Raw genomic sequence first — 14,841 nt, forward strand, 5'->3', positions numbered from 1 at the left:
TTTATCCAGACTGTAAATCCGTACACATAAGACAAAACTGACAGACACTAGTGCTGTGTCAGTTGTTAATGTTACGGGAAATTGTTAAACATGCTTTGTTATCTGCAGGGCTGACATCTGGGTATGTTAAAGGACAACCATAATCCTATACATACTGTGCCTAAAGGGAGATTTTGCAAGTGCAGATTTTAGGGTAGAATGGCAGATTGTATTTTATGTTCTGCTGTCTCCTTTCCCATTTGCATCTCTCTCCTAGTTAAGAGAGAGTTAGCTGTTTGACAGTTTTACGTCAGTGGAAACTTGTTTTTAGTTACTCAATAAAAATAATTTTTAATTTGTATGTTTAACTTACAGAGTAGGTTGGTAATAACAGCTGAACTGTGTAACATTGTTGCTTCAAATTGAAGTTTATATTATGAACATTCAGCGTCAGTGCTCATATAGCAGCATATTATTGAGCCGTTTTGAGTTTGAAGAGTGGAGAAGCCTCGGCCAAGTACTGTGGGTCACGTTCGCCAAATCCGAGCACAGAGTGGACACGGCTCCGTGGGCGATGACAGCGGTCCCAGAGTCACTGTATGGGCTTGTCTCCAGGCCTTGACCTGAGCAGCGCTCATGGGGACCACCCCTTGCTCCTTGGCATGGGGCCATCTGGTGGCTTGGATGAAGTGAGTGGAGGGTGGGTGGTCAAGTCAGGTGTCTCCCGATGTAGGCACATGTCTACTTCCTAGGCACGTGGGCTCCTATGCCTCTCCCTCTTTGCTCCCTGGTTTCCTTTTTCGTACTCTCCTCTCCCACAGTTCTACTTTCTCTGCTCCTTCTCCTTTACCCTATAGATCCTGAACTCCAGGCTTACATTTATTTGCAAGAGAGATTGCTTGGCCCGCTGATCACTGAGGCCGGAGCTAGGTGAGCCCCGAGCTCCTTGGCGGACCAGACGCTGGTGCAGGGGTCTGAGAGGGTCTGTCGCCCAGTGGCCGAGGAGGCGAGCAGTTCACCAGAATATCTATGGGCAGCGACCAGGCACTTTGCAAATACCACTATGAGGCCATCATATCTCTGCTAGTATTAAAATTCTTCAGAATTGTAATTCTTATTTGAAATAGCATTTTGGTTGACTTAAGTTTTGAGAGATGATTCTAAAACTGATCTAGAGACTCATTCAATAGCAACGACCTTCTAAAAACTTACATTAAGTGAAACTTCCTGTAGGTGAAATCATAGGTCTGTGAGACATCCTTCCTTTGTTGATTGCTGTGGAACTTGTCATCCTTAGAGGCTCCAGAATGGCCATGATGTTTTAAGTGTGCTCTTTTATTACATGCTTGTTTTGTAATTCGGTACAGAGAGTTTACAGAGAGTTTAACCTTGTAATATACATTTTTGTATGTCAACAGTCTTTTAAGTAGCCTTATCCTTATTTAAATAAAAGGAGTAAAATTACTGAGTAGGTCTGTCATTCATAACAAAAATAAAATGTAAAAACATGTAGTGATTTGATTTTTTTTTTTTTTTTTTTTTTACTGTATAGAAACTTGTTTATTCCTTATAGTACAACCTTCTGTACCTGGATCGACTTCTCAGTAGTCTAGCCACATCCTGGGCCTGCGTGAGGGGCTGAGTGGGGGTCCTTGGGCTACCCACTGGTGGCCCCTGTGCTTCCAGGGATGGAACCACCAGCCCCCATGTGTCCTCGGTCAGCTCTCCTGGCAAACGTGGACTGACCAGAGGTTCAGCTGAGCGGTGATTTGTTTCTGGAGTAATCTTGAACAAGTTATCTCTTATTTTTTTACTGATGTTTTACTGTTGGAAATTGAAGCTCTAAATTAACTAATGACTTTGGAAAAGCCTCAGGTGACTTTCTACCTTGAACTTAAACGTAGATCTTTTCTTTTGTCTGGACAGAAGAGACCAAAAAAATCTCATTTCCATTTAGATCAGTTTTACCAAAGTGCCTTTTGCTGACTGATGTACTCTGTGCTATCTGTACTGAACTCGGTTGTCTTCCTTGTTGTGGCAGAAAAGATAAAGATGCGAGTTAGTTAAGTTCCTGCTCAGTGGATGGTAGATAATAGCAATGATAGGAGGAAACTCAGACTCTGCAGTTGAACAGTGAGGGATGGGGGTGGTGAGGAGTGTTAGGGAAGGTCCTCCAGGAAGAGATGGTGCTTTAAGGGGAGGCAGCTTGGAAAGCTTTCAGAAGAGTCCTGTTTGTCATGGGGTTCAAAGGACTGTGTGGTCGTTGCTGCTCTGCCCATAAAAGGCAGAGTCTGCGTCCCACTGCTGGGTGTGGAACCAGTCAAGTGCTCATGCTTGGACCCATGCTACAGCTGTGGGAAAAGCCCACTGGAGAACTGTGTCCCAGCCAGCAGTCAGCATGCCCCCAGACCCCTGACTGTGGGTCACCCTTCTCCACTGCCAGATGAGACCAGCGCCAGCAGCTGACTCGGAATCATGAGGAGCAGAAAGTGTTGGGGTTCTTTGCTCCCAGCCCTGGATAACTCAGACACCAGCTAGGTGCATAATGAGGGTCTCATGGCAGAAAGGCCGCTGTGGCTCAGATCAGTGAGAGCAGGTAGCCTATTATGAAATTACCCAGAAACCAGGGTGGGGGCGGAGGGCAGGGGCCAGATAACCTAGGATTTACACAGCCGTGTAGGAATTAGGATTTGATTCTAAGGGTAACTGGAAACTGTTAACTGTGTCCAGCCTTAACTAAGCGTTCAGTTTAATCAAAGAATAGATATAAGACTAGTTCAGTAAGTACATAATAGCTCTATACATTTTTTCTAGTAAAAATTATTGATCTTTTTTAAGCATATTTGAACTTATATATATATAGGCTAATAATTAAAGCTTTTGTTGTTGCTATTTGGTTGCTAAGTTCTGTCCAACTCTTTGCAACCCTGTAGCCTGCCAGGCCCATGCATGGGATTTCCTAGGCAATAATACGGGAGTGGGTTACCATTTCTCCCCCCGGGGGATCTTCCCGACCCAGGCATTGAACCTGTGTGGCATGCGGAATCTGAATTCCCTGAGCAGGGATTGAACCCATGGCCCCTGGAAGGGGGACATGGAAGCGCAGAGTCTTAACCAGTGGACTATCAGGGAAGTCCCGTAAAGTGTTGTTGATACTCAGAACCTGCATGTTTCATCACCAGATCACACACTGCGCCTGGCAAAAGATTTTGCCCTGGATACCTTTATTGTAAGCCATGTCATCTTGCTTGCAGCCCCACACAGCAGGAAGTTACACCGGAAGTACCAGCTCCTTATTACTTTACCATAGTTAAGAAACGGTCAAGTTTGTGACAGACTGATTGCACTTAAATACGCGTGAAAGAAACGTTTATAAAGATATCACTCAAAATGATTTTTACACTCGGATTGGTCTCGCTTGATTACAGAGTCAAAACCCTTTCCCGCCTAAGGTTCCCATGAGTTTTCTCCTTCCCATGCACAGAGTGTGGATTAAAGGACTTAAACAGGTGAGTATCGCTGAGAAGCGCAGAGGAAAGTCCCGCAGTGGCCAGGGGACCGGGTTGCAGCATTGCCCGGTGGCAGGCGGAGGAAGCAAACAGCATCTGCGTGCAGCTCGAGCAGGGACCTGGGTAGGTGGGGGAGTCAGAGTAGTGGGGGGTCGCTCAGATGTCCTTCCCGCAGTCGGGGCACAGGATGTCATCCCTCTCTGTGAGGAAGCCTCGCCCCACCAGCGACAGCGAGCACTTCTTGCAGTTGAAGCAGTCGTTATGCCACTGCCGCTCCTCGAAGGAGATGTACTTGGTGCCGCCCAGTCCTGCGGAGGCAGGAAGAAGACACGGGTGAAGATGAAGAGGGAGCCGGGCGGCCTGGCTCCTGCACTATAGACAGTGTGAACCTCTTACAACTTCGAGGGGCTGGGCTCCACGTTTAAATCAGATTCCACACTCAGGTTGGGGAGCTCTTGAGCCTCAGAAAAATACGACGGGCTCCAGCACTACATGGTCATCACTCGTCATGAGACTCCTGCTGTGTGTGTGTATTCCTCCTACTGTGCGTCTGGGAACTGATTTCTGTTACTCCTTCACTGTGCACCTCAGGTCTGGTGCTCAGAAATTCTTGATGTAAAGAATGAGGGAGAAGAGAGGTGGAACGTGGCCTCACGGAGGAGACGCTGCGTGGGCCGGGGTGGGGTGGACTCTCCTGCACAGGGTGGTGGAGCTGAGAGCGGGTTAGGAGGCTGTGTGCAGAGAAAACCATCCTTTACTGAAACAAAAGGACCTTGTTTCAGTCTAGACACAGGCCCGGTTGCAAGCTAACACAGGACACCCGCGGGGAGGGGCGGGTTAGGGTTAGTGCCCGGAGGGGACACTCACCGCTGATGGGGTTGGCGCAGCCGGCACACTTCTTGGCGTACAGGTCGCAGAAACAGCCCAGGCAGTAGGCGAACTCGTCGCGGGACGTGAAGCGCTGGCCCGACAGCGGCTTCTTGCAGGCGGTGCACACGAAGCACTCGCGGTGCCAGGGCTGCTCCCGGTACGTGACGCCCCCGGTGGTGATGGGCTGCAGGTAGAGGGACCTCAGCTCCCGCCGTGCCCACTCCTCTGGAGGACGTGCGGTCCTCGCCCCAGACACGCTCTCCAGACGGAAGGGCACCCCCCCCAGCCCCGTCCCAATGCCCTCCACTGCAGACCCGGGTCCCCATCTGTGACCGGGTTACCAGGGTATCTGCCCAGGAAAGCGCCGCCTACTGGCTGGCAGGAGGGCAAAGCTGGAGACTAGCTCCAGCTAGAATGCAATGTCACCCGCCGTCCTCGGCAGCCCCGCCCGCGCGCAGGTCCCTTTGAGCATCTCTCTACCTCCAGGGGTACCTCCTTCAATAGTCTATTCAGCTACTCGGGCGTTAGAAGAGCCTTAACAGACACCTGGGGTCAGTCAGCACCACCGTGGAACCGGCTTCTTGGAAGGCGTGGGGAATGAGCCCAGGGCCTGCCTCCCTACCGTGTCTAGTGGTGTTAGGACACAGCCCTGGACAGTATGATGAGTGGTCTGCTTCCACCCCCACCCCCACCCCCACCCCGAGACCTTTCCAGTTTCCTTGTTTCCTCCCTGACCCGGTCCAGGGCTGGTTTCTCATTTATTCAAGGAGAGCGGTGAGCAGAGGGACCCTGGGGATGGGAGGACGCTGTTTAGGAAAGGATGCCAGACAGACAGGCCGGGCGAGTAAGAGGTACCTTCTTGCACTGCACGCACTGCAGGGCATACTGCCTCTCATAGCAGGGCACGCAGAAGTTCTCACTGTCCTTCGGGATGAAGCTCTTGGTTCCAATGGGCTGCTGGCAGCGGTGGCAGATGAAGCAGGTCTCGTGCCAGCTGCTGCCCTTGTACTCCATCTTGCGGGTGCCTGTCGGGGGTCAAGGAGACAGCAGCTGCGTCGTTACTAACCACCCGGGAGGCCCAGTGACTGACGTTGAGAACCTGCCGCCCTCCAGTCCTGGGACCCGCATAGAGTCACTCCAGCTCGGAAGGCTTGCCTCTCAACCAGCATCTTTCCTATTTAGTCGATTCACAGCCACACACCTGGCTCCTGGAACAGAATCTGTACGTAGTCGGTACTTAGGTGTTAAACAGGACGATTATGAACATTAAGTGGAAAAAATACTTGTCTCTCAGCTTGTGAAATATTGACAGACACCTGGCACAGCTCAGATTCATCCTTAGGGAACATAAATCTGGAGCACGGGGACCAGAGGATGAACACCCGTCTGGTTCCCAGCGGGGTGGAAACTGGCGGCTGTAAGTGACCTATAGTCTAATGCCTGCTTCAGGGAGGAGCCTTAGTCTCTCTCACATGATGCAGCCGGCCATGTAGACTGAGCTGTGATGAATCTTAGTGGTTAAAACCCACCTGCCTCACTTGTACTTCCATTGAACAATTTTCTGATCTTATCTCGATATTCCATTTCCTTCCGGAAAAAGTTCTATCAGCTGAGAGGTTACATTATTTCTCAAGCAGACTAGAAATCAAGAAAACGCTGTTGGTTCACCTCCCCCCCCACCCCCCATCAGGCTTGATTCACAGCAGGGAGGGCTGTATTTGTTTGGACTTCTTCCCTATATTTGCCAAAAAAAGAGCATGTGTCTGTTTATAGAAAGAGATGGTTTAAGTAAAAGAAATGTGTATGCGAGCTCCCTTTGTGAAGTACTACAGAAGAATTTGCAGGCTTACCAGGTGGCGCTAGTGGTAAAGAACTGCTTCCCAATGCAGGAGACACTGGGGTTTGATCCTTGGGTGGGGAAGATCCCCTAGAGGAGGAAATGGCAACCCACTCTAGTATTCTTGCGTGGAGAGTCCCCAGGGACAGAGCAGCCTGGTGGGCTACAGTCCATGGGGTCACAAAGAGTTGGACGTGACTGAAGCAACTTAGCAAGCACTTAGCATGCTCACAAGGAAGGACTTAGGGAGAAGGAGCTTCTTGGGTGAGGAAACAGAAGGGTTCCTGGTCCTTGGGCAGCTCAGGGGCAGACCGGACTCCGCAGGTCATCACCAAGGTCTTCCCAGACACAGCCGCAACCCACCCGCTGGCTCATCCTCGACCATGGGCGCTGCTTTGTGGTTCTCTCCTCTCTGGCCACCCCCTGGGCGCACCTGAAGGACGGAGCTTACAGATAGAAGACGTGAGTCAGACTGAACTCAGATCAGGGAGCAAGGAGGGAGGCGGCTCTGGAGCTGGAGGCGGGGTGTGGGGGGCTTTGTGTTGGGACGCAGGCGTTGGGTAACTAGGTTTTAGCACTGAGGCTGAAATGACACAGCCAAATTGTAGCTGGTTGGAAAGAGTTGAGCATCGCTCCAGAATCACGGCCTGCTTGTTTTAGCAGGTGTCATTTTTTTCAGGTTCACTTTCTCAGCTTCCTGGCCTTTTAGACTCTCTCTGGGAGGTGGTGCCTCCCAGAGAGAGTACAAAACACTCAGAGTGTGTGTGCAGGGGGTAGGGAGCAAATGGTGATCTTCACAACTATGTGATTAAATTGTGAGGCAATGAATCCTGAAAGTGGCAAAAATTACACCAAGCAATTAAATTTCAGGTAAAAATGATGGAAGAACTTTGCTGTAAATTCTAGAACCAAAATCTCCTTTGGTCTCTGGGATTTTAATCTCCCATGTACACCTCTGACGCTAGTTCTTTTAACCTCTGACCTTCCCTCTGGTCACTCAGCCCAAAGAATTTGTCCATAAATACCCGACAATCCTGAGTCTCACTAAAGCCCCCAAACAAGACCACACATGCCTTCTGCATGTTCAGAATGAGCCTTCTGTCCACCCCGGAGCTCAGGGAGATGTCCAGTCCTAGGTCCCAGATCCCACCCAGGTTGGGTACCCACAGACCTGGGGCAGACCTTGTGGTCCTTGCGCAGAGTCGCCAGCAGGGGGCGGCAAAGCTCCTCCTTCTAAGGACGTGCGGATAAGGAGGAGCCAGGGGACAGAGACCACCTGGAGGAAGGGGTGTCTTTCTGATTCAAAGGAGCAAGTGAGGAATCTGAAAACCAGTGAAGGCCTGGCAACAGCATGAGGCTGCCTGGAAGCCGTGGTGCGCCTTCAAGCCAGGGCTCAGCATCCCTGCGTGGGCTCGGGAGCCTCGTACCTCAGATTGGTGACTCACAGCTGTGGGTGCTGAGTGGGGACGCCTGCAGAAGCCGTGCTGCCAGTCTGCATTGCTCTCATCTGGATTTGGTTGTAGCACTTTTGAAAACCAAACCAAGGAAGGAAGCTAGCGCTCTGATCTAGTTTTGTGGGTTTTTTCCTGTTTGGTTTTTTTAAGTATCTAGTACTTGTTTTATTTTTGCAGGCCTTTTTGGGCACACCACCTCTGATGCCCGGTCCATTTCCTCTGCCAGATGTGCCCTCTTCTGACTTTTCCATCCGCTGACATCAGGTCGACCTTGAGACTGCTCAAAGGTCACATCCCCAAGGGCCCCTTTCCTGGCTGCCCTGCTCTGACTTACTGCCTCCATCAAAGTAGACACCAGCCAGGCTTCTCCTAAAAACCCCAACAGCAGAGATGGTGAGATGCATGTCCCTGGGGAGAAAGCGGGGCAGGGGGAGGGGGAGCAGCCCTCAGAGACCAGCCTGCCAGAATCAAGAATCATCTTGGTGGCCTCAGGAATTTTAGGAAAAATTCACCTCTTATTCTAAGGTATATTTGTCTTTGTCAAAATGGCAGTGAACATTTTTCTTCCCAATCTGGACTGCTGCCCTGGAAAGCTGTGTCTTTCACCATACGCATGGCCCTGGCTCGGGTCCCGGCGGCTGGGCATCCCCTGGGTCAGTCTCCTTGCAGAGTCAGGAGTCTGACTCTAAATGATCCCTGCAGCCTAAGTTCTCTGAATGTGTCGGCGCAACCCCAGCTGCTGTGTGGACTAGCATGACTCTGCAGGGCACCTAGGTTTCTACAAGCTGACATTCATTCTACTGAAGCTGAAAATTGAAAACCCTCCATCGAACTTCACCCTGCACATCTTATCAGCGTGTTCACGGATACAGCACATTTTAAAAATCACTCTTAAGGGGCATGACTTTATGTTTGGTTCCATTCACCAATGTAGTGAAGTCCTTTAAAAGGACACTTAGAATTTAATGATCCCGATGCTGGAAAAGATTGCAGGCAAGTGGAGAAAGGGGTGACAGAGGATGAGATGGTTGGATGGCATCACCGAATTAATGGATATGAGTCTGGGCAAACTCCGGGAGATGGTGAAGGACAGAGAAGCCTGGCGTGCTGCAGTCCATGAGGCTGCAAAGAGTCAGACAGGACTCAGTGAATGAACAACAAAATTTAATGTATTTGATATCCCTTCTAAGTTCGATGCCAAGGAGGACCTTGGCAAACTGGACCTCAGGTTCTTAAGTAATTGTCGATGAAGTTAGCTAAATATATAAATACAGTGGACAGATAATGATGGACAAACATGGACCGTTATTCACAACCTTAAAAACTAAGGTATCTTAAATGTCAAAAACATTTACAGATTAAGAAAATCCCTGTATAAAACCACAAACCTAAATCACTCAATTGCACACTTTTAGTTAGAATCAAAAAATTAACCCTTGAGACCAATTTTTTTTCCTAAACTTCACTCATGCTTTATCAGATTATTTAACACAATATTATTGCTCTGGGTTGGATTCTCCTGATAAGTGTGCCCTTAATTCTAAAGCTTCTCAGGACTGAAGGAAGCGCATCCTCCAAGAAGCCATCTTGAGGACAGACACTTTCTTGAGCAATTTGAGGGCTCCCCAGGCAGCAGCATCCAGCTTTCCAAGAGCTGGGGACCCTAGACCTGTGCCCTGCTCCTACCACCCTGAGCCTGGTTTGGGGGCACACCCCCAGAAGACAGTCAAAGGACAGAGGCCTCTCTTGATTTTATGTGGCTGTCTGGCAGAGAAGCCAGATTAACGAGGGCTCAAGTGGGATCGGCTGAAATTCCAGTTTACCTGGGAGTCCTGTATTTTATTCGCTAAGTCTGGCAAGGTTATGTCCAGTCACCCCTTACTGGTCATACAGAGGAAGTTACTGACCCTCCGTGGCCGATGAACTATCCAGGGTCCAGATCTTAGGTTCTTCTTGCCCTCGCTTTGTGTGTCTAACAAGATTCATTTTTTGAATACTGTGTTGAAATATTTCATATAGCATTTTTGTCCATTCTGTTCTTTAAAAGAAGATTCCTCTCTCCCATAAAGCAAAGAACCCCCCCCACCCCACCAAAAGCAAGGGACACAGTCCCATCCCCCCATCAAAAGACAGGTCATTCATCTCTGGCCACTAGACCCAGCTGCGGTCAAGTCTGCCAGGATGTCACCCGCATGGGGCGCAGCACCCAGCTCCAGATCCAGCACGAGTGTGCGGGGGGTGGAGGAGGGCATGGGGAGGGATTCGGGGGTTAGGGCTTGGGAACTCCACGCATGTGCAAAAGGCAGAATCATGGCACCCACCTGGCATGATGCTCTTCTTGCACTCCTGGCATCGCGACGAGTACTCCTGGGAGTAGCAGTCAGTGCAGAGCAGCTGGTCCTCCTTGGCAGCGAATGGCTTGTCCACGAGGGAGCCCCGGCACCGTGAGCAATGGAAACAGGCCTCGTGCCAATGCCGGTCCTTGTAAGACAAGTCCTGCAGACCCAGAGCAGAGAGACAGAGACATGAGAGGGACTGGGGGGCAGGGAAATGGAACTCGAGGGGCTGGAACGGGTCAGGTGGGGTACGGAGCCACTGTTTAGAAGCTGCTGAAAAACAGGTGGCTTTCCCTGGGAACTCTCTGTAAGAAAGAGAAGCTGCGCATGAAACTCATCAGTGCTTCAGCTGGACGCACAGACCTTGGGGGTCCAGTGGCCACAAGCACGTGGGGCAGAGCCAACCATGCCCGAGGGGTGGTTGTGATTCCCAGGGGAGGGAGGCTGGGCTGCGGGAACCTCAGAGACAGAGCCTGGGGTGGGGGCCCTGGGTCAACCTGCAGAAGGCAGGTAGAACACTTCCAGGAAGTGCCACCAGCTGAACATCAAAGACCAGAGGATGCGTGAGCTGGGCAGAGAAAGGGCACAGACCAGGAGGGTCAGACGGAGGGGCGCCGGCTGGGAGAGTTCCCACTGGGCTGGACTAGGAGGCCAGATGAATGTACCCAGGTGAGTACAGTTCAGCTCTGTCTTTGTTGAGAATTTGAATAAAGACGACAAACCATCTAAAGTCCTCTCCACTGAGGACAGTAATCAGCCTAATTAAAGACGAGTTGGGGTTTGGATCACGTGGTCACTGTTGTAATGCTGATTATGGAATAAATGAATTTAACAATTTTTTCTTTTTGGTATGGAGAACAGTATGGCAGGCAGTTCCTCAAAAAATTAAACAGAGAATTACCCCATGACCCAGCAATTCTACTTCCGGGTACATGTCCCAAAGAATTGAAAGCGGGAATCTGTAGACCCAGATTCTGTAGAGCCCTCAAGAAGCCAAAAGGTGGAAGCCACCGAAGTGTCCATCACGGAGTGGACAGATAGTGATGGACAAACATGGACTCTTATTCACAGAGTCCAAAATGAAAGAAATTCTGACACACACTGCATGAGTGTGTGCTAAGCTGACTGCACCACCATGGACTGCAGACCACCGGGCTCCTCTGTCCATGGGATTTCCCAAGCAAGAATACTGGAGTGGGTTGCCATCCCCTTTTCCAGGGGATCTTCCTAACCCCAGGGATCAAACCTGGGTCTCCTGTATTGCAGGCAGATTCTCTACCAACTGAGCCACTAAGAAAGCCCCCTTGACACTAGAAAGTTCCCTCTAAATCTGATACTACGCCCTGTCCTGACTAGATCCTCCAGAGGGAGGTCCAGCTCCTGGCCTCCACCCTCCTGAGGCTGTTGGTCATTTGGTAGCTCGCTGTCCCGAGTCCCACGTCCTGCGTTCAAGGGAGGGACTGATCACACCCTGGCTATGGCATGGCCCTCCAGGCTGGTGACAGCAGCTGCCTGGAACCCTCGCCCGCCCCCATCCCACACCCGCTCCGGGGGGCTGGTCACCATCCTGCCGAGATTCCTGCCGAGCTGAGTCACCAGCCATCCCTTCCCTGGGGCATCCTCACCCCCCTGCACAGCTGCTCCCTCTGTCTGCCCTCTCTTGCACACACGCACACGCGCACACACACGTTTCTGCATTAACACACAACAGCCCTGAACTGTCCATTCAAAGACATTTGATAATTCTTCAACCTTCTGACAAAAATGTTTTTCTTGAAGATAAATACCAATCTACGCCCACGCTCTCAGGAGCCATGGTGAGTCACAACTCTCTCTGAACAAGCTGGCATCACCATCAGTGGGGCGGGGAGGGGGGTGGGTTGAGGTGGGACAGCTCACCCACCCCTGTTCCAGTTGCAGTCAGCGGCGCCCGCGCCAGGCCGAGGAAACCTGGCTTGCAGGCAGGTGGGGAACCTCGAGCCACCACCCTGCACACCGCCATGCCACTAGTGCCCTTGGGGACCCTGGGAGCACGTGTCTAAAACGCCTGATGTATTTCACCCCAGCGATTAAACTTGAAGGCTCCAGACTCAAGTCCTGGCTCTGCCGCACACCTGCTGCATGGCGGCGGGTGAGGGGGTGGTGGGTGGGTGGGTGGGGTCAGTAACCTGACCCCTTCCAGCCTCAGATGCCACCCAGGAAGCAGAGATGATGGTGAAGACTTGACCACAGTCCTGGCACACTGTAACTGCTCAGCTAACATTGGTCTTCGATCCCAGCTCATGGTGACAGCAGGTGCCCCAAAGCGTCACTTGCTGGGGTCACCTTTACTCATGAGACGAAGATGGATTCCATGCCCTCCTCTAAGAGCTCCAGGTTCCTGGGCTCAGTCACTCTACCCTGTACAGCACTTTCAGCCTCCGCGGCCCTTCTAACTCTAAAATTCCCTTAATCCCCTCTTGTTTTGAACCACACAATGACGCCATGGAATAACGTTTTATTCCGATTTTATAGGTGAGAAAGTTTAACTGAATGATGCTAAGATGCCGTGAACCCGGTCCCCTGCATCCCTCTTCCTGGTCTGCATCTGGCAGGGCATAGACCTTTACCTGGCCTGGCAGCATCTTTACAAGCAGGCCCCAGCATGCTCACCCAGACTCACCTTCTGCCACAGCCTCCTCTCTGCTACGCTCCCCTCTCCCCTGACCATACCCCGGCTTGCACTGTCCTGGCCTCTGAAGGCCCTCACCCTCATCCCCCTTAGCTATGAGGCCGGGCTAGAACATCAGTTGCTCGGTGATGCCCGTGTGGCCACGAGTGTACCACCCCCACGGGCACACCTGGAAAAGCCACATCCCGCAGCTTGCTCAGGGGCACTTGTGGGAAGCCCCATCTGAGGCCGTGCTGTCAGCTTCCCTAAGAATCCTCCTTCTGTCGTGCCGTCCTTACACGTCAGTCTGAGTCAAGTTGATACTTCACGTCCCCACCTCCTCTGGGACTCCCTTCTGTGGAAAAGTCCACACTGCACGGGCGCCAAGGTGGGAAAAGGCTTTGCTGGCTCGGGGCTCGTGGGGCTGGACTGCAAGTCGGCACAGAAAGGCCGAGGCATCTGGTCTGCTTAGGTGATCCGACTTGGTGCCTGAATCAGGCTGACGCCTGCTCTAAACGTGTGTCTGTAAACTGGGCTCTGAGTGACTCTTCTCTCCGCTGGCATTTGCTGCTCCAAATGGAGTTTCAGTCTTGTAGTACTGAGCTAGTCTTGTCTCGCTGAATTCTGTTGTGCGTCGAGCCTACCGGGTGGTCCCCAGAGACACCACTGAGATGCCAGAGGTTCAAGGCTAAGAAGTAGGGGCTCGCTGACTAACTTTCAAGAACTTTGAAACATCCTAGAAAATGCCCCTGTTTTAAAGGTTCTCTAGAGAGAGAGTGCATGAAGGGGTGAAAAAGAAAGGAAGAAAAAAAAAATCTTCAACACATCCCAGAAAAACTAGCAAGGTAATCTTATGCACACAGAATGTCATAAATTGCTGTAAAATGTTTGATAAACAATGTGAGATTAGCCGCAAACACTTCCTTTCAGATTTCCCATTTTTCCATTTCAGAGACACTCCTAATGTGGGAAGGGCTTGTGGCTTTGCTCTGCCCTTGTTGAGGCCTCGGCTGAGCCGTGGGTGGAGTCAGTGGCCTGGAGGGACCCCGCACCCCCCAGTTAACGGGGGCGGCCCAGGGTGGTGGGGTCCCTCGCCGTCTTCCGGCCCCTGTCTGTCTCTCCTGGGCTGGGGGAAGCTCAGCTGCTGATTCCCGAGCTACCCAGTCCTCAGGCCCACAGGATCCCGCCGTGTCGGGGGGTGCGCCATGCCACTCGGCTCAGCACTTTGCAAAGATGTTCCGTGCTTTGTGCCAGTCAGGCCACTACGTCCCCATCCGTATGGTCTCTCAAATCCTTGAAGAAAGACTCTGGCAGAAACCCTGCCACTTACCCTGTTGCCAGGCTCAGGGTTCGCTTCCTGAAAGGCAGGGACGTTTCTCCTGCCATCACTTTCTCCACAAAGCCAACTTCGTAATTATTTCCGAAAGCCAAGAAAACAGTTCCAAACATTCAAAACCCCACATGCTGAGGTCTAACTGCAAGTTCACTTCTTTGTTTCCTTCCCAAATGCACAGAATCACATGCTGAGACTCCACAGTGGACCGTTATCCGGGTTGAAAAGTTCAGCGTGATTGACTGAACAGCAGTCTTCACTCTGCAGCAGTCTTGTTGATTTTGGCCGCTCTGGGGGGATTCTTGTTTATTTACTCATAAAGCATGTGCGGAAGGATAAGCAGTTTCAAGGGCCTGTCCACTAAATCATACTGAAGAAACGATCAGTGACTTTAGTTTTGTTTTCACTTTAGCTCCCAGCCAAGGATGACTAGCCCCAAATCTCCAAAACATCTCCTTCAAATCAGAGTTGATAAGCCAGAAAAAGACAAACATCGTATATGAATATACACATATGTGGAATCTAGAAAGATGGTACTGACGGACCTATTTGCAGGGCAGGAGTAAAGACGCAGATGTAGAAACCAGATTTGTGGACACGGAGTGGGGAAAAGGAGGGTGGGATGAACTGGGAGATTGGGATTGACGTATCTACACGACCATGTGTGAGACAGACAGCTAGTGGGAAGGAAGATGCTGTATGGCACAGGGAGCAGCCTGGTGCTCTGGGATGACCTAGAGGAACAGGATGTGGAGGGTGACTCACTTTCTTGTACACAGAAACCAACACAACACTAAAGCAATTATGCTCCAAAAGACCCCCCAAAACCCAGAGCTGTTCTTTGTCAGAATGATATCCAAAACGCTCACCTAT

General features: G+C 51.1%; 1 protein-coding gene across 4 annotated transcripts in view; it reads right to left on the minus strand.

Annotated features, from left to right (window-relative positions):
* Nucleotides 1-3,331: 3,331 nt before the first annotated feature.
* The window catches only part of FHL2 (four and a half LIM domains 2), a 47,098-nt gene continuing 35,588 nt past the window's right edge, over nucleotides 3,332-14,841 (minus strand). For 3 of the 4 annotated variants that reach the window (XM_044925728.2, XM_044925727.2, XM_044925726.2), the window contains exons 3-6: nucleotides 9,971-10,145; nucleotides 5,214-5,383; nucleotides 4,356-4,542; nucleotides 3,815-4,245 (exon numbers count right to left, since the gene is read on the minus strand). In XM_044925728.2, the coding sequence (XP_044781663.1) occupies nucleotides 4,076-4,245; nucleotides 4,356-4,542; nucleotides 5,214-5,383; nucleotides 9,971-10,145 (702 nt within the window). In that variant the 3' untranslated portion in view covers nucleotides 3,815-4,075. The other variant, XM_006067896.4, reaches the window with a different exon arrangement.

The sequence above is a fragment of the Bubalus bubalis genome, chromosome 12 (genome assembly GCF_019923935.1).
Source record: "Bubalus bubalis isolate 160015118507 breed Murrah chromosome 12, NDDB_SH_1, whole genome shotgun sequence".
Taxonomy (NCBI): Eukaryota; Metazoa; Chordata; class Mammalia; order Artiodactyla; family Bovidae; genus Bubalus; species Bubalus bubalis.